Genomic DNA, 23,844 nt, shown 5'->3' with positions numbered 1-23,844 from the left:
CCGAGAGCGGAGCGGGTGACGCGATGGCCAGCGCAGCCGGAAGGGGGGGCGCTGATGCCGGAAGTGGGGGTGTTATGGCGGGTGTCATGGAGGCGGCTCGCAGGGACTGAGGCGGCTGAGGGCGCAGTGGGGCCCCCGAGGTGGCGGTGGCGGCTCAGGGAGGTGCTGCAGCCCTGGGGCTGAGGGAGCGCCCAGGTTGCGGGAGGAGCGCTGCCGTGCGGGGGCCCGGTGGGGGAGAGTAGCGGGGGAGGGCAGGGCCAGGCCCGGCCTCTCCTCGGACTCTCCCGTCGCCTCTTGCCGCCTGTTTCCAGCAGGAGCATCGCCCTGGTCATTTCCGAGGGAAAGAGCGGGACGGCGGGTAGATGTCGCTTCTGCGGGGGAGGACTTGTTATCCAGAAGTGCTTGAGTGAACTCTGAATGTGTTTTGAGTTCGTGGAGAGGACGCGGGCAGAAGCGCCTTTCCCGTGCTGAGAATGGATGAAGAGAGTCTGGAAGCAGCGATCCAGACCTACAACGCCCAGCTGGAGCAGGTGGAGCTGGCGCTGGGGGCGGGCCAGGACCCATCGCAGCAGTCGGACCTGATCCAGCTGCAGGAGGATTTGAAACAGCTCATAGAACTGACCGAGTCGAGCCTGGTGGCTGTGAAAAAGAGCAAACTTCTGGCCACTTTGGACACAGATGCCTCCTCCTCCTCCCCAGCAGGTCTCCCAGGGCAGGATTCCCACCTGGAGAGCTCTGCCCAAGATGAGGAATACGCTGCTTTTAAGGAAGCCATTGCTGGGCTTGGAACAGATGAGGAGCCTCCAGCTGATGACAACGAGATCTCCTCAGAGAGAGAGGGAGAAACGGGGGATAAATCCAAATCAAAGTGCAGTGAGGAGGAGGAGGAGTCTGAGAGAGAGGAGGAGGAGGAGTTGAGTGGGATGAAGGTCAAAGCCCCCTACTACAGCTCCTGGGGGACCCTGGAGTACCACAATGCCATGATTGTGGGGACAGAGGAGCTGGAGGATGGCAGTGCAGGGGTCAGGGTGCTCTACCTGTACCCCACCCACAAGTCCCTGAAGCCGTGCCCATTCTTCCTGGATGACAAGTGCAGATTTAAGGAGAACTGTCGGTAAAGAGAGAGGGGAGGGAGGGTTCAGAGGGATAAACCTCCTCCTCAAGTGCTCTGTGTGGCTTTCTCACCCAGAGAAATTGTGCCTTGGTGTTTTTGAAATGTGCTGTGGTGAGCAGTGGCATCAGTTTGGCTGTTCTCTGTAGCTGATGCACAGATAAAGTGGAAAAGATGCAGAGATGTTACATAACTGAGTGGATGAATGAACAGCTGATGAAGTATTTTAAAACAGAACACCCGGGTCTGTGGGTAATGCACACATTCCAGTGGCACAGGCTCTGTTTTTGGGGATCTTCACCAGGATCAAGCTCAGTGGTCTGTGAGGGAGCTGGGCTGGAGCTGGGCTGTGAGCCTCACCTTTGGGAAGGTGCTGGGCTGGAGCCCTGCCTGTCTCTGATCCTGTTTATCCCCAAAGCCAGGAACTTTTTAATTGGATGTGTCACTAGCAAGGAAGTTTAATTCTCTGGGGTGAGATGCATTCTTTGTCCCTTGACATAAATAAGGTGTTTAAGGTGAAACATGAACAACTTTAGGGAAGTTTGACCATGTGCTGTTGTAATCATAATTCTGGTGAAGGTTCCTCACCCCTGACACTCGTGTGCATTTCTTTTGAGGAAGGAAAGGATTTTCATTTGAAAACTCCTGTTCCTCCTTCCCTGCAGGTTTTCCCATGGTCAGGTGGTGTCCTTGGAGGAGCTCCAGCCGTTCCAGGAGCCCGACCTGAGCAGTCTGGGGGTGGGCTCAGCCTGCCTGGCCAAGCACAGTGATGGCATCTGGTACACGGCCAAAATCACCGGTGAGGGGGGGCAGGGCCTTTCCCGGGGCCCAGGGGGAAGGTGGAGGCTGAGGTTTCTTTGGATCTCAAACTTGGCTGCTGTGGTTAATGACAGAAAAACATAAACAATGTGGCTGCTGCCCTGAACTCAAAATTTTGACCTAGCTGAGGAAACAGTCTGAGTTTTGTCAGGCTAGAGGAGAGAATTGACTGGGAAATAGGAGATAAAGAGCAAGAATGTGGAAGGGAGATGACTACGAGGCCATTAACTGCTCCAGGGAAGAGGGAGGGACTGCAGGAATTTACATGTCTAGTAGGTGAGAATGGCAATAATCTGGTCTTGTTTAAACAAAAGCCAGGGGAGCTGGCCCTGCCCAGCAGCTGCTGATACAGGCTTCCCTCTGTCCTGGGAAGAGGAAGGGTTTATTCCCTCTTTCCATCCTTATTTTAACTGTTATTAAGTCAGAAGGGAGCAAGTCTAACTTCTTTTTAATTCCATTTCTCAGCAGCCTATCTTTCTTGATTTGTAGAGATAAACTTTTGGGTATCAATACAGGCATTGTGGAAATAGCTTTTCATTGCAGTGGGTGCTTCCCCCTCTCAGACAGAAACCAAAATCACAGATTAAACCCAGAATTTTCTAGAGCTGTTCCTTGGGCCTCCCCCCATCCTGTGTCATTCTGCTGGAGCTGAGTCTGGTTTAGGTCCCTGTGAGCTGCAGCTCCTGTCCTTGCTGTTCCCTCTGTAGATGTGGACAGTGGTTACTACACGGTGAAGTTTGACTCCCTGCTCCTCAAGGAGGCCGTGGTGGAAGGGGACAGTGTCATTCCACCCCTGAGAAGTGAAGATGCTGCTGAATCTGGCGAGTCTGATGAGGACAGTGTGGATGATTCTGGTTATGCCAAAGGTAAGGGAACGGGGAGAATGTAAGCAAAAGTGACTTGGGATTTTGTTCTGCTTTTCTCCGGGACTGGCTGACTGTCCTAGAGCTCTCACTCTGAGTGTCTCACCTCTGATGAAAGAGCAGTTGATCTCTATGTGTTCCTGAAAGATTGAGAACAGTAACTGGCTGTTAGGCTATAACTGCAAACTAAAATCTTTGTTTTGTGCAAATCCCTGGGCTAATGAAGGCTGGAGGTTTCCATGGGAACTCCCCACATGTGAAGAAGAGGGTGTGATATTTTAGAATTCCAAGCTCTGAGCCTATTTCTTATGTGTCTGGCTGAGCTGAGTTAATAAGTGAATCAGATTTTCTCATCCCTGGGAGCTTCATGGCCCAGGAATGTGAGACCCAAGGAAATGGGAGTGTTGGGTCCTTCTGGTGCCTCGAGGAGGCTGCAGGAACAGCCATGCCCTCTTTTACTGCTGAAAGGTGACACAGAGAGTGCCCAAGTGACTTCTTGGAAGTTGCACAGGCAGCACTGTCCCTCTGGTGGTGCCACAGCTGCATCGCAGGGACAAGACGTGTCCTAGAGCTCTTTACATTTAACCTGACAGGGGTTATTGGATCCTAATAACACAAAATTAATGCTGTGGCCTGGAGGAGCCTCATACCAGAGACAGGAGCTGGAGGCACAGGATAAGTGTTAGGTGCCACTGTGCTAAATTCTACTCAGATGTGTGCATTAGTCTGTATTATCACCCTGGAAGGAAGGAAAAGAATCATAAAACTCCTGGGTGATTCTGCCTAGAACTGGGGGATGGTATGTGCATTAAATCAAGTGAAACCTCACATTTCAGCCACTCCCTGTGAAGTGTTCATGGAAGGTGCCAATTCAGTGAGAACTGAGTAAAGCTGGAGGCATGACCAAATGCTTTTAGGGTTGGAGAAGTGAATTGTACTGTCCTGTGAGGGATGCTGCACACAGCAGCTTTATTCACAATTCCTGTTTCACTGATTCTCCTCTTTTGTTCCACAGTGATAGACTCAGGGGTTCCAGAGAATGGGGAATGGACCCCTGCCTGCAGCTCCTCTTTTGGTGGCTGGGAGGCCCATACTCGTGGCATTGGCTCCAAACTGCTTGTTCGGATGGGATATGAGTTTGGAAAAGGTAAGGGCAGAGGGTGGTCCTGGGGCTGTTGAGAAAAACCCAGTACTTTGGATGAAGTCAGAACTTTGCTGAGCTGAAGGAACACTTGGCTGAGGCTCAAGCAATGTGGTAGATCCCAGCAGTGTTGGAGGGAAGAAGGATGAGTTACTTCATGGAAGTACAGGCATGTGGGGCACCAACCCCTGTATGTAAGGGCAAACAGTGGAGGCACCTGGAAGCACAGTCAAGTTGATGATCAAAGCCATGAGAACCTTGTGGAGTGTTCAAAGGCTGGAGGTGGAGGGGAGCTGATCTGCAAAGCTTCTGATGTCTGTGTTAATGCATCTCCTGGCCTGGACACAGACTTCAAAGCCTGCTGAACTTGCTGCTCCCACCCAAATTGCATCGAGCCTTGGGGGCTCTGGGAGGGCCTCTGTGTCTCTGCTTCTCCCAGAGGAACCAAACCAGTTTTAAGTAGAACCTGGCTTGGATTCTCCCAGAGGAACCAAACCAGTTTTAAGCAGAACCTGGCTTGAGAAGCTGAGGATGTGAGGCTGAACCTGGTTTCACAGAAACCGGCCTGACGGATGCCCTCGGGCTTGGAATCACAAATCTCCTGCCTTGAAAGGCTCCTGGCCTGGCCTTTCCTGATCCCCTTGGCTCGACAGAAGTTCTAACTTCTGGTACCTCGAAAGCCTCTTGGCTTGTTTTAAGCTGTGACTGTCAATGTGAGCTTGTGGTGGGAGGTGACTCGAGGGGGGATGCTGTAATGACTCGGGGTCTCTCCTCAGGCTTAGGGAAGAATGGTGAGGGCAGAGTGGAGCCAGTGCAGGCTGTGGTGCTTCCTCGAGGGAAGTCCCTGGACCAGTGTGCTGAGGTGCTGCAGAAGAAGAAGCAGGGGAAGCTGGAGCCAGGCAAATCAAAGAAATGCCGAGCAAAGGGAAGCAGCTCTGGCCAGCCGGGCGGCCGGAAGGCCCCGCGCAATGTGTTTGACTTCCTGAACGAGAAACTGCGCGGGAAGAGCGCTGGGGACAAGGCTGGGGGGATGGCTCTGCCCCAGAGGAACAGCAAAGAGATCTACCATGCCAGCAAGAGCACCAAGAAGGCCCTGAGTGTCAGCCTCTTCCAGACCACGGAGAAGATTGAACAAACACAGAGGGATATCAGGGGAATCCAGCAGGCCCTGGCGCGCAACATCGGGCGGTAGGAGAACGTTCTTTGGGATCCAGTTTGTGGTGCTTCTGGGGAGGGGTGGGCTTGAAATGACGTGTGAGAGGAACAAGTAAAATGTGTCTGGATGGGACTTAAGGGGGAAGTGGAGGAGAGAGTTTAGTGTGTGCTTCAGATCAGCATGAACACTGGCAGATGTGTCTGGGGTCCTTTGGCTGGAATTCAGGCTGTGGCAAAGAGAGGAGCTCTGTGAGGAAAGGTGCTGGAGTCCTTCTTGTGCCCACCTCTGCAGCATTGCTGTTGAGGATCCCAGGAGGACATTCTCTAGCCTACATAGTGCTGAGCAGCAGGTTATTCCTGGCTTTCAGCAGGTCCCTTGGGCTTATGCTACAGGAAAGGGCAAACTCTCCTGGGATGGAACAAGCCTTTGATTTTACCATGCAGGATGACATTGCCACTGTGCTTTTCGCTTTCAGGCACAGCATTGCTGCAGCTCAGCTGGAGGAGAAGCTGGCTGATGCCCACAAGCAGCTGGGGCAGCTGCAGGCCCAGGAAGCCAGGCTACAGCGGGAGCAGAAGAAAGCAGACACCCACAAGAAGATGACTGAGTTCTAGGTGCTGAGGAAGGTGTTGAACTGCAGGAGTTTGTCCTTCTGGTGCTCCTGGCCTCAGAGTCTCAATGAGCTGTCCTGCTCTGCTGGGCATCAGGCTGCTCTGCCTAAAACTGGGCAAAAAAGCAGCAGTTTCTGGATGCTTCTGAGATCTTCTGGGAGGGGGAGTAGTGCACATCCGTCCAGCCCCGAAAGCATTCAGTGAGTAGGGCCTTGGATGAGGCCTAGCTACAAGGGATACAATTCTCTGCTCTCTTGCACACTTCTTTCCTTCATTTTCCCTGCAGTAGCAGCTCCATCCAGAGTCTGTGGGTGCTCAGGTTAACACTGCTGGCTACAAACCAGCTGAGGGGGCTTGGACAGCCCCACATCCTGCCATTAACTGTGGCTTCTGTCTGTGGCCACCTGCCAAGCACAGGTGCAGGCAGGGTCCCAACCATGGCTGGGTGAAAACATCAAAGGTCAAGTGCTTTAGCTGCTCTCTGCCTTCTGGTTTTTACTGTGGGATTTATCTAAGAACTCCATTTTTGGGGGGGAGCAGTTCTTTGTAGCCCTTGTGTGAGGAAGAGACAGAAAACTCAGCTCAGAGGTGGAACCAGCAGCCTGGAGCATCGGATTCCAGCAGTTTGACTGTTAGAGGATCCCAGGCCAAGCTGTAGCCAGACTCACTGGCTTGGCATGGAAAACTGCCTGGTTCCACAAGTAGAGTGCCATAGCTGGGGGAATAAGCCAGCAGCATATCAGAATTCCCAAACCTATCTAGGAACAGCTCCACAGGGAACCTTCTGATTTTTGCTACGGGTTTTTCTGTCCAAGGTGGCTCACTGAGCATGGGTCCTTTTAGTAAAAAACCTCAGGACCCAGATCCAGGTTGGACTGGGCGCTGGATGAGCACAAAGAGCAGGATCTGTGTGAGCCCAGTGTGCAGCCCTGCAGTGGGAGAGCCTAGGGCTGGGCTGGAAGCAGGCCAGGCAAGCCAAATGCTCTTCCCTGCCCTGTGGAAAGTGTTTGGACAGGAAGGATGTCCTCTCCCCTTGGTTACATTCTGTGTTGGTGGTGGCCAGTCCTTCCCTCAGAGATGCTGGTTTCATCATCTGGTGGGATTTCTGCATTCTAAAGGCTTTTTTAAAAAACAAAAATAGTTTGCAATTCATGCCAGTATCTTAAGGACACCATTTTTTTTTTTTCTTAATTTAAGGAACCAATTTCCTTTTATTCTGTCAGTAATTTTTCTAATGAAATGGTTCCTTTAGTGCCCCCTTTTTTATCTATCACTAAGAACAGATTAAAAAACAAGCTGTCAGCCTGGCCAGGGCAGTGCCTGATTTGCAGGGTCAGGCTGCCAAACAAGCAAGAAAATCTGAGACTGAAGAAGATATGATCAGAGCTGTTCAGGTTGTGTGGGATTTCACATTGCTGCAGACACACCTCAGAAACACAGCGAGACAGCAAAACCAAACAAGATGAACATCTTCAGGAAACCTGTGGGAGTGAGTCTGTGCTCCTGAAGAGCACCTGGATCATGCTGTGATCCTGGTGGATGTGGGATGTGTCATGGGCTGCCTCGGGCACTTCAACATCCATCAGTTCCTATTGGAATTGGCTGTACTGTCCTCATTGTTCTGAATTTGTGTTCTTCACACACCAGGCTCAACTCAAGGGTTTAACAATGGCCCTTCCCTCACAAATGATTGTTTGTTTCTCACACTTGAGTGCTAAGTGGTGACAAGGATTAATGTGACCAGCTTAGCATGGATGCTCACTGAAGTGGCCCATGACTGGAGAGCTGAGCTGGGCAGAGAAAACTTGGGGATTTATTTTGTGCTCTGAGACTGTTTAACATCATCATCTCTTTAGGAACTGGGTGTATGAGCCCTGTGTCTTTGCTCAGTCCTATTTTGACCCTTCCTTGGGATCTCCACACCCTGACTTCTCAGACTCTTATTCCAGGGGCTGCCACCTCCCACCCAGCGCAGTTCACATCCCTGATGAATAAAGTTGGTGTTTCTTTTTCCTCCTCTCTCCTTGTAAGGCGTTGTTCATTTGCAAGGTAATGATGATCTGGGGCTCCCCATTCTTTCCTCAGATTGCCCTGAGCTCCCGGAGGAGCCGGGCGGGACCGGGCGCGGCAGAGGCTGCTCGGGTGTGCCGAGCTTCCCGCCCCGGCTGCGAGCACAGACCCAGCTACCCCGGGGTGAAGCCACCGCCTCCGAGGCCAGGAAGCTGTGGTGTGTGTGCTCTGTGTCTGCTCACAGCCGGCTGCTCCTCAGGGAGCGGGAGAGCTCAGATCGGGATGTTGGAAGTGTGCAGGAGGCCCTGACTGGCACTTGCTGTGGGATAAGAAATGAAATTCTCCGGGCTGGCCGGCAGGGAAGAGGGCGTGATTGGATCCCTGCACTCCATACTCACTGGATTTTGAGTTTCTGCAAGTAAGTGGTGGTGGCTTTCCTGCCTGGGAAACGAGGAATCTGCAGCTAAACTGAGGGGGAAATACCTTAAACCCCCCAGTGTATACAGAAGTGACAGCATTGTCAGAGATGCTCTTGGGGCTGGACAGACTGGACAGGCAGGATTCCTGCTCTGCTCTGCTCTGCTCTGGGAAGCCCCAGCTGGGTTCAGCTTTGTGAGTTGGGCTCCAAGCTGTGTCATTCCATGCTTTGTGCTCTGTAGCTGGGCTTGAAAGGGAAGCAAAGGTGATGGAGCTTGGCAATGCTGCTGGGATCCCATGGCTGGGGTCTGGAGGCTGAGTGAGAGCCAATTGCTTTTGGGGTGAATGAATTCAGTTCAGGGGTACGTGGCATTGTGGAAATTTCCAGTTGTTTTGTGGGGAGGGAGATAGGAGTGTTGCTGGTGTGTGCAATGGGAAAGTGCTGAGCCCCTGTCTCTGGATGAGGAGACTCGAGAATGTCATCCCTGAAATGCTGTCTTCTGAAAACCTAAGATGATGTAGAAGTAGGGATCTGTGGCAAAGGAAACCACTGTGGCAGGCAGGTGGTTCTGGAGAAGACACATCTCTTTCATACAGCCATGCTGCAGTTTGGAATCTGGCTTCCCATAACAGCAGCTCTGAGCTCTCTGCTGGTCTCCTGCTGTGGCTCAGCTCTGCAGAAAACCTCTTGAGATTATTCTTGCCTTAAAAGAGCATTTTTCTGCCCAAGTGAGTGTTCAGCAACCAGAGAAGGACAGGAAGAAAGAAAAATGATGAAATGGGGTCACCACCCTGTGGTGTGGGCTGACAGTCACTCACCTGAAAGTTTTAAAGTTGTGTTTTCTCAAAAGCTACTCCAGCATATGAGCAGCGATCAGAAATGCAGGTAAAATCTGCATCCAAGTTTTTGGGTCTGGCATTTATAAATTGGCACTTTCTAAATGAAAAGCCCTCAGAGGTGTTTAACCATGAAATCTCATTACAGAGATAAACAAAGTGGGTAAGATCTCATGCCTGCTTTTTTGAAATAGTCTTAAAATTCACTAATTGCACCCCATGGTCCTGGGTAGATTCAGAGTTGTGACTGACTGTAAACAGAGCTTTCACTTTTTGTAATTGAAAAGAAAAAAATCTATCTACTTCTGCTTCTTGGGCCTTTTTTGAAGCACAACTCCCTGGGGTACCTGAGCAGAGTTTGCTGCAGCTGTGTGCACAGTTGCTGATGGAAATCAGCTCAAAATGTTCCTCTTGGTTTTGTGCAAATAGGCTTTGAGTAGCTTTGCAGACTTTTTCCTTGCCACCCTGCACTGAAGACTGTGTGGTTTTATCTGGGGAGATGAATCAGAGGCCAGGCAGAATCATCAGCAGCAGCACTTGGTTTTGCAGTGAATTTAATCTTGCTTTCAGGAAGCCCAGATGAGAAATTTGCACCTTTTGTAGGACTCACAAAAAACTCCCACATCCTGGAGTAACAACCCATCTGCCCTAGGGGGGCCTGTGCTGGGGTGTCACACACAGAGGGCAGCGATCCCTGCTCAGAGGGCTCTGGGTGCTGTCACACGGACGCAACGGCTGTGACCGCCCTCGCCTTCAGAGCCACCTGGGCTGGGCTGGGCTGGCGGAGCCGGCGCCTTGCGAAACGCCTCTGCTGAGCCTCCTGCCCCGGGAGCAGCCCCAGGGCAGGGAGATCGATAACTTTATTGGCAGGAAATCCAGGTGAAGGTTTCAGAAGGTCTGGCTGAGACTTTGCCTTGCAAACCTGCTCAGTCCTACCTGGGTGTCTTTAGCCAGGGGTTCTGCTCGCAAATCTGTGGTTTTGGGAGACCCAAGGTGTTGCCCTAAGAAGTGGCTTCTCCCAGTGGCTGCTGAGCCTGAGCACTGAGGAGGATGCACAGCACAGTTTCACTGCTCAGAAATCCCGGAGCAACCACCGACCTGCTCTACAGAAAGTAGGCCAGAAGAATTTCTCTGCGTTCATTCCTACTCAAGGAAGTCTCTCCTTTCAATCTTCAAAATTCAGGGATGGAAAATCCCCCTGCTGTGGGATAAGCTGCCCCGTGTGTGCCTGCCTCAGCATGCTGAAAGCTCCCACCTTGATTCCAACATCACACCAGCTCCCGGCCGTCAAACCTCGCTAGAACTTTGTCTGCTCAACTCCAGAGCCTGCTCAGCTCTGCCCTGCTCCTGCAGCCCACGATTCCATCCCTCTAATGAGCTGAGCGAGTCCAGCGAGGAGCTCCAGGCTCTGTCTAAGGCACCGGCCCTGTTGCAGGTAATCCGAATAATTAAAGTATGCTCAGACAGAAAAGCTGTGTTGTCTAATTAAAACGTTGGAAAGGGAACAGCCTCCCCTTCCCAGCTCTGATCTAAGCCAGTCTGTCCAGCCTGGTTAGTCCTTAAAACCTCTCTGTCTCACTTTCTACCTTGAAATAATTGCTCTCCAGGGTTCATGCTTCAGTCAGGGCAGTTTCCAAAGGCATGGGAAGTTCTTAGATAAAAGGATGCTCACAGATAAAAGGGTGCTGCAAATGGGCAGAGACCTTCTGGTTATTGGGGTAAAAAGGTGCCAAAGATGCTGCCGTGTGACCTGGGGTGCAGGGGAGAGGGGAACTCCTGTGGGCCTGCAGTAGCTTTTGAGATTTACACAAGGCAGGGTGGCTTCTCACCAGAGCTCATCTGGGCTTTGCCATCCGGATGAAGATACGCAAGAGGGTGAGTAAGAGGTGGTCAGCACGTCCCTCTGGATCTCTGGGTTCCCATCTGTGCTGGTGGAAGCTGATCCTGTTCAGCTCTGCCCAGTGACCCTACTGCTGGCCCCATCTGGAACAGCTACCATGGCTTCTTGAAGCTGTGTTTTACTCCAGGAACTGCCTCCATCTCAGATCAGGCATTTCTTGGGTGCTGGTGACAGGCCAGCCTTGTTTTGTAGAGCAGGGTGCACAGAGCTGAGCTGTGCAGAGCTGGGAGCTGCAGCCGCCGGTGAAGGTGAAGGGGTGTCAGCTTTTGCTTTGGGTTTGCAGCGTGCAGGGATGGGGATGGTGGCGTGGGAATGATGGAACAGAGGTCACCAAAACCCTCCTGGGGAAGGAGGTGATCCTGACAGGCTGGGGAGCGCCCATGCTTTGTGTCAGGACACCCTCCTGCCCCTGCCGCGGTTTGCAGGGGAGGATTTTTGCCCTGAGGAAAGCACAGGGACAAGGGCTGGGTTTGGGCAAGGCACAGCTTTAGGCAGAGGAAAGGGGTGGGAAGATGGGGAGTTTTCTGCTCTGGTGTCACAACAGAGAGTGACTGCAGACCTGGGGTTGTGGTGGCACAGGGAATGTGTGAATCCGTTGCAGGAGGAGCGTGTCCTGGTGTGTTCTGATGAGGCCAGGGCATGGGGAGGGAGAGGAAGGAGATGCTGAAGCTCCCTGTTTCCAGGAAATTGAGTCATACTGCCTGTCCTTACTGGCCTCCCCTGTGCTCAGGAGCGGTGTCACCCCCATCCCACAGCCAGGGTTGGTGTCCCAGTGTCCCCAGAAAGCGCTCTGTCATTTCTAGGGTGTCTCCAGAAGGTTTTCAGGGCTCCTGGGCATCTCCTTTTCACCATTTCAGTGGCAAATTGTGAGCTTGAATCCTGCTGGTTTTGTTGGATTGTCTTACTCAAAAGGAACCAAAATCTGAAATTTTCCGTAGTGGTGACAGAGCACCGACTGCCAAGTGTCCACACAGGGCTGGGCACTGGAGGTGTTACAGTGACTCTGGGGACAGCAGTGGCTGGCCAGAAAACGGGACACCGGGTGAAATGTCCCCATCCAAAGCACCCAGAGAGATCCCCTGCTGGGGGACTGTGCTGCAGGGGTCCCTTGAGGCTTGGGGGTCACAGAGCACCATTTCATGCCATGGTGAGCCCAGCAGCTCCAGGCTGAACTCCAGCTCGTGTTCTCTCTCCTCAGAGCTCAGCCCTGCAGTGGTGCTGCCAGCGGCGAGGGGACAGCCCCCATGGCTGCAGCCAGCGGCGAGGGGACAGCAGGGACCCGGCTCCTGCCAGCTGGCACTGCCCTGGCCCTGCTCGGTGGCCTGGTCTACCTGGGCACCCTGTGTGCTGCCTGCAAACGGTACGTGCTGCCCACGGCTCCTCCACTTTCCCTCCTGGGGCTGGCTGGGGATCCCTCGGTGACATTTGGTGGCTGCAGGTGGGGACTCTGCGCAGCCATCCTGAGCTGGGACCACGGGCTCTGCTGCTCTGCTCACCCCAAACCCCACCTGCGCCTCAGTGCAGCTCTGCCTGGCTGGATCCTGCATCCCTGTGTGTCACAGCCCCCCAGAACAGCCTCTACACCCCAAAAACCTCAGAGGAGCAGCCCAGAGAGGGCTGAGCTGTGAGCAGGAGGGGAAATGCCAAGGGTGGTGCCAGTGGTGCCCTGCACAGCTCAGTGGGGTGCAGGATGCAATTGTGATACCCCCAGCCAGCACAGAGCCTGCTGTGGGGCTGGGGAAGGAGCAGGATGCGGGTTTTGGGAGCGAGTGCCACACTGGGGACCCGGGACAGCTGCTCCTCACCCCTGGCTTTGCCATCTGCCTTGGGCTCAGCCCCGCTTCTCCCTGCAGGAAGGGCAGGAAGAAGGTCGCTCCAGACGGGGTGAAGCTCGTGGATGAGGTAAGAGCACATCTGGGGGGCAGGATCAGCCCTGGGGGTGGTCTGGGCTCTCGGCCCAGCCTGAGGGTGTCTGTCCCCCCCGGCAGGCCCTGCTCTGCCAGACACAGCTGCGGTCACTCAGCAAGTCGGACACGAAGCTGCACGAGCTGTACCGGGTGAAGGTCAGGGACGGTGAGTGGCCTGGAGCAGGGGGAGCCCAAGGGGCTGGTGGCCCTTGGCAGCTCCCTGCAGTCCCCAAGCTGCCCATCATGTCATGGACAGACGTGCCACAGCGCTGGCACCGGGGTTGGTGCCTGGTGCATCCCCTCATTTCCTCTTCTCTCCCACAGTCCAGCGTCCGGCCAGCCTGGATCTCCCCAGTCCCACGGCCCCGGGAGGTGAATCCCTGCACAGCTCTGGCCTCCTGCACCGTGAGCTGCCCCAGATCCCCGTCCCTGAGCCCCCGGCCACCTCCCCAGCCCCTGACCAGACCTACTCCAACCTGCTCTTCACCCCGCTGCGGAAACCAGCGCCAGACGCTGTCTATGAGTGCCTGGCAGTGGGGGAGGAGGGCGCCCCGGTGCCCCCCATGCCAGCTGGCACCTCGGTGTCCCCTCCACGGGCTGGGCACAGCACAGCCGATTACGCCTGTGTCCATAAAGTGAAGAAGGTGGTGTCGGTGGAGGTGCAGGATGGGGCTGTGGCAGGACCCTCTGGAGCACAGCACTGCTGGGACGGTGCAGGCAGTGCCCCTCATGCCAAGGTACAGTCTGGGGGACAGCAGGGATGGGGCACGTGGGGAAGGGTCATTTAATTCCCTCTCTCCTGGCTGTGCCCATGTGTGGAGCAGGGTATAAGTTAGGATCCATTGCCAGGATCCTCCTGGGGGGCTGTCAGAAGGTGTGGGGGACAAAATCATGAGGGTACCCTGCAGTGGGCAGGGATTGCCCCCAAACCTCCACCCCCCAAAAAAATTTCCTTTTGCAGCTGGAGGAGATGTACTCGACGGTGTGCAAAGCCACCAAGAAGAAATCCCTGGTCCCTGCATCAACCCCGAAGGAGGCAGGGTCTGGGTGGCCGCCCCCCTGCCAGCAGGAGGGGGCCCCAGCAGCCCCAGGTCCCCCTGACCCCTGTTACGAGTCCATCAACGACAGAGCATGGCCTGCTCAGGCCCGTGGCCCCGACCCTGACTACGAGGCTGTGGACATGAACTGGAAGAAGGCAGCAAAGCGGGACAAGCCAGGGAAGCCCTGTGTCCCCGAGAACCTCTACGAGAGCGTGGTGGACGTCTGGGCAGGGGGGTCCCGGAAAGCCTCGGCCCGGACAGCAGCCAATGGGCTGGAGGTTTACATCACCAACCTATAGCCCCCCGGAGCAGGGGCAGTGCCACGGGGGGTCCCACCTGGCTGGACACCACTGGGTGCCAAAGGGACAGGTGCCAGCAGCTCTGTGCTCCCCAGAGCCCTGTGCCCTGCACTCAGTCTCTGTATATATTTTCTGTTACTTTTCTACGAGTGTCCTTGTCCCACCCCAGCCCAGCTGGTGCCAGCAGCTTGATGGTGGCATGTCCCAAGATGGACAGTTTGGGGGTACTGGGTGGGATCCCAATGAGTCAGGGCTGGCACTGGCACCAAGATGGGAACAGGGTGGGGACCAGTCACGTTTTGGGGCAGGGGGGTGACGGGGCTGCAGCCAGCCCCATGCCTTGGGCTGCAGGATCAGACCCCCATCAGGAGGTTTCTGCCATGCCTGAGGGTCTCTGCCCTCCTCACACTGCCTGGGGGAGAGCAGGGCCCCCTCCAGCCCCCAGGAAACCCTGAGAAGCTTTGCCCCCATCACAGAACATCCCTTGTTATGGGGAGATGGAGTCAGCCCTGTGCCTCCATGGAATCATAGAATATCCTGAGTTGGAAAGGATCCACAAGGGATCATTAAGTCCATCTCCTCACCCTGCACAGGACTACACAGAAATTTCCTTGGTGTGGGCTGTGGGCTCTGCTCCATCCTCCATTCCCACCCTTGCAGACCCATGCAAGGGTGTCTCCATGGGTCACCATTAAAAGGCTGAGAGAAGGTTTACACTCTTAAACTGAGTCTAAATCCCTGGTTCTGGGGGCTCTTGCTGCTGCTGCTGCAAATGGTGCTGAGAGCAGCTTTGAGCACAATCTGACTGTGAGTGCACCCGCCCTGGGTGGGTGGTTTGGCGCCTCTGAAATGGGGACACACAGCCACCAAGGGCTGCTGTGTGGGGTGATCTGTGCCAGAGCAGAGCCTTGCACAGGGCTGCAGTACGAGCCAGGCTGTGTTTGCTCAGCATTTGCTTCCTTGCTCACCTCCCCATCACTCCTGCGGGTCCTGCAGCCTCCATGTGCCAAAAAAACTTGGGTGGGCTGGATGTGCTTCAACCTCCCTCCTCTCCTCCCCGCTGGAGATGTACATCCGTGCCCCAAGGGACGCTGTGGCGAGGCAATGACGGTGGCCCTGTCACATGGCCAGCGGCTGCCTGACCTCGTGGCACGATGGCCTGGTTCTCGCTGGAGCCGGGTGGAGCCCGCAGCCCCCGGGCCGTGCCGTGCCGCGCCGCGCCAGGCTGTGTGGCAGGAAGCCACGCGCCTCCCCTCAGCATCTTTGCCCCTGCACCGCGGCAGGTGAAGAGATTAAAACTGAAAACGCAGCGCTCAGCAAACCCCGCTAAAGGTGTCAGAGCTGGAGGCACCCCGGGCGTCGTCAGCCCCGCGCTTGACGCCAAACCACAGCCGCCCTCGAGAGCTTCTCCCATCCCCCTGCGAGATTCGGGCGCTGATAGAGCGCGGCTGGTGCCGCTGCCGCCGTGCTCTTCCTGCTGCCACTCTGCCACAAGCACGTGTGGGCTCCCCCCACGCTGCCCCGGCCGCATCCTTCCCCTGCTCCCCTTCTCCGTGATCCCAGCACACGTGGCTGGGTCCCTCCTGCACCACCTGAATCCTCTGCTTTGGGCTGTGATGCCAGGCTCGGGAGCATCATTTCCGAGTGGGATCAGTGAGGCTTCACTCCGGTCCCTGCACTGCCCGTGGGGATGTGGTGGTGCCACGGTGCCACCTCCCTGTGGAAAGGCAGGCTCGGAATGGCACCGGGGAAGGGACAGATCCTGCTGTGGCGGAGCTGAGGTGGCCAAACTTGGTCTCCAATTTGCCCCAGCAGCAGCAGAAGGTGTGCAGGGCTGTCCGCTTGCCCTGCGGGGCTTGGGAGAGCCAGACTCAAATAAGAGAACTGCCCAGTCCTGAGGGTGATGGAAAACGTGCCCGGAGCCCTGGCTGGAGACCCGAAATCTGGCTGGTGAATGAAGAACCCATCCCAAACACCACTTGGAGCCTCAGGGTCTGCTCGGGAGGGTCGGGTTGGGGTCGGAGGGAGGGGAGAGGGTAGGGCTTGGAGTAATCCCCCTCAGCCCTAAGGGACAGAGGTGTGCGGGGCTCTGTCAGGCTGCGAGGGGACGGTGCTGCGAGGGACGGTGCTGAGCGGTGCCGTTCCCACAAGAGGGAGCGAGCAGGAGCCCAGCGAGCGCCCTAAGAGGCTGAACGGGGCTGCACGTCCTACAATCCCGCACGCCGTGGGATGTAGCACGGTGCTGCAAGGCGCACACGGCACGGTGCGACACCTGCACGGTGCGACACCCTGCACGGCGCGACACCCTGCACGGCGCTGTAGGGCGCTCTGTGCCATAAGGATCCGCACCCCCATGTCCCTGCACCCCGCAGGGCTCCGCAGCCCGCGCGGCTCTGTGTCTGTCCGGCGGCACAGGGCTCTCCACCCAAACCAGCCCCACACCCGAGCAGCTCCGCACCCCGCTTAGCCCCCCCATCCCTGAAGCTCACCCCCGTGTGGCCCCGTCCCCCGGCAGCCCCGCAGCCCCAGCAGGCAGCCAGGGGACACGGGCAGTGCGGCAGGGCCGCCGCTCCCTCTGCGCGACCGCCTGGGCGAGGGGCATCAGTCCAGTCCGCAGCCGAGCCCTGGCAAGGGCAGCCGGGTACCACGGGGGCATTTCCCAGGGATGGTGATTCTTGGGGGAGTCCTGTGCAGGGCCGGGAGTTGGGCTGAATGATCCTTGCACGGCCTTCCCAACTCAGGAGGTGGTTTGACCACTTTTTAAATTTGGGATGCCCCTCTGCCGAGCCCCCTGCCCGGGCCCGGGGTCGGGCTGGTGGCGCCCTGTGCAAGAGTGGGCGATGCTCGTGGAGTTGCACAACACCGAGCGGAGCTGCCGGAGCCTCCAGCTCCGCGCTTCGGCCGCCGTTAACCATTAAACCCGAGCGGGGGCGGCCGCGGAGCCTCCCCCGGGCCCCACAGGCTCCTGCAGGGCTGCGCTAACGGGGGCTGCGGGATCGAACTCCCCAGGGACGGGGCAGATGGGGAATAAAGGCTGCTGCGGCTGTGCTCCTCCTCCCGCGCTGCCCGGGCGGGTTTTGGGGCCCCGCGGGTGTCCCGGTTCCCGGCTGGTCCCTCGTTCCCATGGCGTGCAGGGACACGCCGCGGGCGGCCGTGCCGGGGTGGCACCGGGCGCTTGGCCGGGTTCGTGGGGGTTTTCCCTGTTTGCTCCTTTTTTCGCTCCTAGGAAATCACCCGGGCTTGGCGCAGGCTGGAAGAGGCACCTCCAGCCCCACCTCCACCAGAGCGGGGAACGAGGGGCGGCCGAGCGCCCCGAGAGCCAGGCTGGGAACGTCCCCTCCCCAGGCAAGGGATCCCCGGGGAGCCGCCCCAGCAACCCCGCAGCCCCCGGGCCGCGGGAATCGGCCGTGTCCGGCAGCCCAGGGCTGCCGGGGGACAGGCGGGGGGGACAGGCGGGGGCCACCATCCGGGACAGCCGCACGGACTCTGTCCCGGCCTTCAGGGCTGGTCAATCCAGCAGGAGCAGGACCCGGTGGCCCCTCGCCGCCGCCCCGCGCGTTTTGGGGCAGGTGAGGAGCAGAACGCGGGTGGGCGCCAGCCGGAACTCCCCAAACACCCCGTGCGCCCCAAAACCCCCCGCACCCCATGTGTCACATGGACCCCACAGACCCCCTGCACTGCAGGTACCCCCTGCCAGCCCAGACACCCAGTGCCCCCCAGAATCCCCCGCACCCCGCGCACTCCAAGCGTTCCGTGTACCCAGGGCATTCCCTGCATCCCACATGCCTGGGTAGCCCACGCTGCCCATGGAGCCCACGCACCCCGTGTACCCCCCACGCCCCTCAGCCCCCCAAGAACCTCCTGCACCCCTCGCAGCCCACTCACACCCAGATCCGCCATTCTGGGTGGGGGGGTTGTCAGTGATTCCTCGTGGTGGGCAGGTCTGACGGTGGAATTAGGGATTTCTTTCCTACTGGGAACGGCGCACACACCCCAAAAGTCCAGACCACACCCCCTTTCTAGCAGAAGGTGACTCTAACTTTTGGGGAAGCCCTAGAGCTGGTGGGGGAGCCCTACAGGCGAGTTATAGGGGATTTAAAACTTCGGAGAGAACTTTGGGGGAAACCTACAAGTTTTGGGGAGTATAAGTTTGTGAGGAGCTCTGCAACGTTTGAAGAACCCCTGTAATTTATCGGCAGCCCTATAATTTGGCGGGGGACATCGCTTTTGCGCGAATCCCCCAAATTTTAATGCTGCTGCGTGCTTCACCCCGGTAAGTCCGCAGGAGCCGTCGGGAGTTTTGCGGGATGCTCCGCGGTGACGGGATCCCCGCGTTTATTTGGGCAGCACGCAGAATCCCGCGCCGTAACAACAAAATCGGAATTTGGGGGGGTCCTCTGCGACTTTTGGGGAGGCCGGCGAGTTTGGCGGGAAATGGGGGGGATGACTTCACGGTGGCCCCGGGGGTGCCGGGGTGGTCTCAGTGGTGAGCGGGGGGTGACAGGGCGGCCTGGCGGAAGTGCGGTGGGGTTTTTTTGGGGGGGTGTTTTGTTTTTTGGGGGGGTCCCGCGGGCAGCGCGCGCGGCGGGAGGGCGGGGCGCGCGAAGATGGCCGCTGCCGGCGGGGGCGTGGCGCGGCCGGGGAGGGGGGCGTGGCCGGCCGCGAGGGCGGGGGCGTGGCCGCCGCGAGCGAAGTGGCAGCGGGCCGCGGCCAATCAGCGACGCGGAGAGCGGCGGCCGCGTTCCAGCCCGCGCGCTCCGGCCAATGGCGCGGCGCTCGGGGGGCGTGGCCCGGCCGGCGCCGACACCGGGGCCGCGCGCGGCGGAGCGCGCTCCCCCCGCCGGGCCGCGGCCGCTCCGCGCATGGACCCCCCGCGCCCGCCCGCGGTCCTAATGCCCGCCCGCCGCCGCCGCCGCCCGCCGCCGCCGCCCGCGCCGCCCGCCGCCCGCGCCAACGCCGCCAAGGTACCGGGGGGCGGCGGCGGAGACCGGGGTGGGATCCGGGGGAGGCGGCGGGGGGGCGGTGACAGCTGACAGCGGCCCGCCCGAAAGTTTCCCCGCCGGTAAAATGGCGCCGCGATGGGATAAACTTTGGGGGGCGGGAAGGAGGGGGTTGTGGCGGCGGGGCGCGGAGGGGGGTGGTGGGTCACAGCAGCCGCACCCCCGGCGGGATCGTCTCCGCTGGATCGCTGCCCTTTGGGATCTTCCCGGGATCTCCCGCCGCGGGGATCCGCCCGGCCCCGCCCCAGGGAGATCGGCCAGGATCCGCTCGGAGCGCGATCCGCTTGGAGCGGGATCCACTTGGTGCCGGATCCCGTGGGATCTCCCCGGAGCGGGATCCACTCGGCGCCGGAGCTCGGGCGGCGGGTGCCGGTATCTGGGGCTGGCCTGGCAGGCACGAGTGCGCTCCCAGCTCTGGATCCCGGGCGATCCGCTCGGAGCGGGATAAACTTGGGATGTGGATCCATAAGGCGTGTATCTACACCCGGGCGTGGGATGTGGGTGCTGCCACCTGAGGGCTGCGTTGCCAGGAGGGTGTCAGGTCCTCTCCTGGCTCTGTGGAGATCCCTGCTGATGCTCAGCCGGTGGGTGATGGTGCTGGCAGCAGCATCAGTGCTCTGGATCCCACTGCGACCTGGCGGGATCCACTTGGGATTTACCCCAGGGGCACCCACGGAGTGGCTGGCAGGGAGGGTCCCACCGCAGCCCTGCCTGGGGGCGTTGATCCAGCTCCCCAGTCCCAGCTCCCCATCCCACCGAGGCCGCGGGGATCCCTGCGGAATCCGCTGCTCGGGGATCCCTGCTGCCCGCTGCCGTGTCTCCCGCAGGCTCCGCTGGGATCCGAGGGCTGGCTGGGGGAGCCGCCGTCGCGCCAGGAGGAGGCCATGCTGAGGGTGCTGGACGCGGGGCTGGAGCGCTGCCTGGCGCTGCACTCGGCCGTGCAGTGCATCCCCGTGCCCCGGCACAGGTAGGGACACCGGCACGGCCGCCACCCTCCCGCCGGCACCGCCTCCTGCGGGAGCCGGGATTCTTTCTGCAGGAGGACTTTGGCCGCTCTTGGCCGTGCCGGGATCCCCGGCGGCGAGCGGCTGTCCCGCCGTGGCAGCTCCGGGGACTCCCAGCTGGGAGCATCACCAGGTTATCCGATTGCAAAATGCTTTCGGGAGCTGTTGACCTCTTGCTTTTTTTGAAATCTAAATTTTTTATAGTTTTCTTCCCACCTCAAGGAACTGCTTGGCCTTAGACAAGCCATCCCTGTGTCCCTGGGCAGGATGCAGGTGCGAGTACCCTCCAGCACAGTGCTGCCCACACTCATGGAGGGTTGCCCCTGGCATGGCACAGGCAGTGGCATTTTGGCAGCTTGCCTGCACATCTGCCTGTGCCATGCCTAGGGGATTTCCAGCCAGCTGCTGGGATGATCCCTGTAGGGGACAGCAGCATCTCAGGGTGCTGCAGGATGTGGGACACCTGTGAGTGCCTTTCCACCTGGTGATGCTGCCAACATGGTGGGACCACAGACCTCGTGCCACCCCTGTACCCCCACAAAAACCATCCTGGGGTGGGTGCAGGCCACCATGGGTGGGAGGTCCTGGCACCTCAGTGAGGGAGGGCAAGCGATAGAGGGTCCCAGGGGGCCTGTCCATCCTGACACAGCCCCCTCTGCTCTTGCTGGCAGGAAGCTCTCGGGCAAGGCAGGCATTGATGAGGTGATGGCAGCTGCGGTGCTCACCAGCCTCTCTGCCAGCCCACTGGTGCTCGGGCACCCACCGGCCACTCATGCCACAGGTAAGAGCATGTCCCTGTCCTCCCATCCCTGGACGTGTGTCCCACAGCAGGACCTGACCTTGCTCTTCCTCCTCCTCACCAGAGCCTGGCAGTGAGGTCTGGAAGGAGGCTCCTGCCATGTCCTCCAGCTGCAGCAGCAGCAGCAACACCAGCGGGGACTGGAGCTGGGACCCCTCCAGCGACCGATCCACCCCCTCCACCCCCTCACCCCCCCTCTCCAGCCACGTCCCCAGCACCTTCCTGCCTGGCCCACTCCCAGATGAGGGCCCTGATGAGCCCGACGGCACCCACTTTGTCTTTGGAGAGCCCACCCCACGGAAGAGGAAGGTGGGATGAAGCTGGGGACGATGATGGGGGTGAAGTTGGGTTTTGGGAATAGTAAGGATGGTGATGAAGAGGAGGATGAGGTTAAGGATGGGGATGACAGTTGAGATGATGTTGGGTACACTAGTGAGTTTGGGAATGGGGATAGGATGGAGATGAGAATGAGGATGACATTTGGGGTGGGAATGAAGAGGATGAGGTTGGAGGTAGGGGTGAGAGTTGAGATGAGTTTGGGGATGTGGGTGATGATGCTGTTAAGGTTGGGGATGACATTGAGGGTGATATTTGGGCTGGGATGACAGTGGGGCTGGAGATGAGGCTGGGCATGAGGATGAGGATGGGAATGGGGCTGCCAGCCTGACGCCTCTCTCCTGCAGAACTCCACCAAGGTGATGTTCAAGTGCTTGTGGAAGAGCTGCGGCAAAGTCCTCAGCAGCTCCTCAGGGATGCAGAAGCACATCCGAACCATGCACCTTGGGTAAGCTCATGGGGTACCCCTGGACACCCCCCGACCCCCTGGTACCCCCTGCAGGGCCCTGTGGTGCTGGGCGAGAGTGTCCCAGCCAGCCTCTGCTCTCCCCGCAGCCGGAAAGCCGACCTGGAGCAGAGCGATGGCGAGGAGGATTTCTACTACACGGAGCTGGACGTGGACGTGGAGGCGCTGACTGACGGGCTCTCCAGCCTCACCCCGGTCTCTCCCACCTCCTCGGTGCCTCCCGCCTTCCCCGGCCCCGAGGCTCCTCTGCCGCCGGCGCTGCCCATCCTCGACCTGGCCTTGGCCTCCCCCTGCAGCCCCCCGGGCCCCCCCGGCCGCTGCCACGTCCACACTGACCACGCGTACCAGGTGGGGGGACAGGGATGGAGGGGGGACAGGGACGGAGGGGTAACAGGGATGGAGGGGTAACAGGGATGGAGTGGGACAGGGATGGAGTGGGACAGGGATGGAGAGGGGATAGGGATGGAGGGGCACAAGGATGGAGGGGGGATAGGGATGGAGGGGCACAGGGATGGAGGGGTGACAGGGATGGAGGGGCACAGGGATGGAGGGGGGATAGGGATGGAGGGGCACAGGGATGGAGGGGGGATAGGGATGGAGGGGCACAGGGATGGAGGGGTGACAGGGATGGAGGGGTGACAGGGATGGAGGTAGGAGCAGGGATGGAGGTGACGCTGCTGCATTCCCTCATCATCTTGTCTGATGAGGGTTGTGTCCTCTCTCTCCAGGGCTGCCGGACCCCGCCACGGCCACCCGTGTCCCCCACTGTCCCCACCCCGCCACCACCCAAGCCACCGGCCGTGCCCAGGTGAGCCATTGCCGTCGTGCCCCACCCTGTCCCCTCTCCACCCGCGTGTGTCCCCCGGTTGTGACCTGTCCCCTCTGCCCGCAGGCGGCCGCGGGGCGAGGCCAAGAAGTGCCGCAAGGTGTACGGCATGGAGCACCGGGAGATGTGGTGCACGGCGTGCCGCTGGAAGAAGGCGTGCCAGCGCTTCCTCGACTGACGGAGCCCCGCCGCTCCCTCCTTCTTGCACATTTTGCACTCGAGGTGCCTTCGCGCCCCCCCGGCCGCCCCCCGGACTCAGGGAACGGCCCCCCGAAAGCTTTATGCACACACACAGCCCCCCTGCCACGGAGCTTGTCCCCCCTGCCTTGTTTTCCCTTTGGAAATAAGCTAAATCCATCGATCCAGCCCCGCTCCTTGCCGGGGGGGGGGCTGGCAGGGGGTGTCTGGCTGCTCCAGCCCCCCTCCCCACTCCGGTTTGGGGACCCCCCCATGGCTGAAATAAGCTGTGCCTGTGGCCGGCAGGGGCTCGGAAAAGGGGGTGTCTGTTCCTGCCCCCCACCTGCTCCCGGGGGGCAGCCCCAGTGCCCAGGGCAGAGGTGGGCGCCTGCCCCCCCTCGCCCCCCCCAGGGGGGTTTTTACTCTTTGTAATGTCATTTCTCTCTCTCGTTTTGGGGAGCCCCCGCCGGGGCCACGCCCCGGGAAGTGCCTGCAGGAATGCGCCCATTTGCACTAAGCCAAACTGCACAAAGAGGGGTCTTTTTGTTTTCCTTTACTTTTATTTTTTTTTCCTTCGTGTGGTTTTTATTTTTTAAATAAAATATATGAAAATTCGTATTTTTACCTACTCCCTCCCACAGCACGAGAGCGCGCGGGCCGCGGGGTGCCTCCAGCCCTGGGCGGGCTTCAAGGGGTTTAATTCCCTTTAAACCCCCTTTTTTACCCAAAAAAAACCCCCATTTTCCCCTCAAAACCCTTTCTCCCCTCTTGTCCTGTCATTCTCCAGCCCAGGCAGCAGCTCGGGTTTGGCCAGGCCATGCCACCCTGCTCCTCTCCCTGTGCAGGGAGGGGACAGGGGGGTGGTGGCCCTGCCACCCTCCTGCCCTGTGGGAAGGTTCCCTTTGCATCAGGGACCCCCCATTGCAGGGTCCCCCCTTGCAGGATTGGACACTGCTTTGGCCCCATGGGTCAGGCTGGTGCTGTGCCCCCACTTGTCCCCTCCAGGGATGTGATGTATCAGATCCAAAAGAAAAAAAAAATAAATACTTGGATTTTTTTTTTAATGATTCCTGTTCTTTAGTTACTGTTAAGACAGGCAGGGTGGGGACCCTGGGCCCCTTGGCA

The 23,844-nt window shown here is 58.7% G+C and overlaps 3 protein-coding genes across 6 annotated transcripts; all 3 read left to right on the top strand.

Moving 5' to 3' along the window:
• Positions 1-176: 176 nt before the first annotated feature.
• On the top strand, positions 177-7,709 carry ZGPAT (zinc finger CCCH-type and G-patch domain containing). The gene is made up of 6 exons (XM_084217886.1): positions 177-1,114; positions 1,777-1,910; positions 2,638-2,796; positions 3,809-3,940; positions 4,711-5,122; positions 5,566-7,709. Exons 1-6 carry the CDS (start codon positions 474-476, stop codon positions 5,702-5,704), a joined length of 1,617 nt encoding a protein of 538 aa, XP_084074012.1. The 5' UTR covers positions 177-473; the 3' UTR covers positions 5,705-7,709.
• Positions 7,710-12,109: 4,400 nt separating this feature from the next.
• Positions 12,110-14,111, top strand: LIME1 (Lck interacting transmembrane adaptor 1; the record flags this gene model as incomplete). Its single annotated transcript, XM_084217789.1, has 5 exons — positions 12,110-12,225; positions 12,719-12,767; positions 12,854-12,938; positions 13,097-13,509; positions 13,734-14,111. 5 exons carry the CDS (start codon positions 12,110-12,112, stop codon positions 14,109-14,111), a joined length of 1,041 nt encoding a protein of 346 aa, XP_084073915.1.
• A 4,850-nt stretch (positions 14,112-18,961) lies between these two features.
• Positions 18,962-23,786, top strand: SLC2A4RG (SLC2A4 regulator). 4 transcript variants are annotated; one of them, XM_084218015.1, is made up of 8 exons: positions 18,962-19,075; positions 19,939-20,078; positions 20,787-20,896; positions 20,979-21,223; positions 21,598-21,698; positions 21,806-22,064; positions 22,445-22,524; positions 22,609-23,786. In XM_084218015.1, exons 1-8 carry the CDS (start codon positions 18,974-18,976, stop codon positions 22,718-22,720), a joined length of 1,149 nt encoding a protein of 382 aa, XP_084074141.1. In that variant the 5' UTR covers positions 18,962-18,973; the 3' UTR covers positions 22,721-23,786. The 4 variants fall into 4 exon arrangements, with proteins under 4 accessions (XP_084074141.1, XP_084074140.1, XP_084074139.1 ...); XM_084218014.1 differs by having other exon boundaries at positions 21,788-22,064; XM_084218013.1 differs by having other exon boundaries at positions 21,577-21,698.
• The last annotated feature ends 58 nt before the right edge of the window (positions 23,787-23,844 follow it).

This window comes from Fringilla coelebs, assembly GCF_963513975.1.
Source record: "Fringilla coelebs genome assembly, chromosome: 18".
NCBI classification, from domain to species: Eukaryota; Metazoa; Chordata; class Aves; order Passeriformes; family Fringillidae; genus Fringilla; species Fringilla coelebs.
Note: the sequence above shows the minus strand (reverse complement) of the source record. Positions and strands in the feature narration are given on the sequence as shown.

What these genes read in the sequence shown, in the direction of transcription:
- ZGPAT (XM_084217886.1), top strand. Translation starts at nt 474, where the DNA reads ATGGATGAAGAGAGTCTGGAAGCAGCGATCCAGACCTACAACGCCCAG. An exon ending in GTACACGGCCAAAATCACCG is followed by an intron (nt 1,911 to 2,637) that starts GTGAGGGGGGGC and finishes TTCCCTCTGTAG; the next exon opens with ATGTGGACAGTGGTTACTAC. An exon ending in TGATTCTGGTTATGCCAAAG is followed by an intron (nt 2,797 to 3,808) that starts GTAAGGGAACGG and finishes TTTGTTCCACAG; the next exon opens with TGATAGACTCAGGGGTTCCA.
- SLC2A4RG (XM_084218012.1), top strand. Translation starts at nt 18,974, where the DNA reads ATGGACCCCCCGCGCCCGCCCGCGGTCCTAATGCCCGCCCGCCGCCGC. An exon ending in ATCCCCGTGCCCCGGCACAG is followed by an intron (nt 20,079 to 20,786) that starts GTAGGGACACCG and finishes TCTTGCTGGCAG; the next exon opens with GAAGCTCTCGGGCAAGGCAG. An exon ending in ACCGGCCACTCATGCCACAG is followed by an intron (nt 20,897 to 20,978) that starts GTAAGAGCATGT and finishes CCTCCTCACCAG; the next exon opens with AGCCTGGCAGTGAGGTCTGG.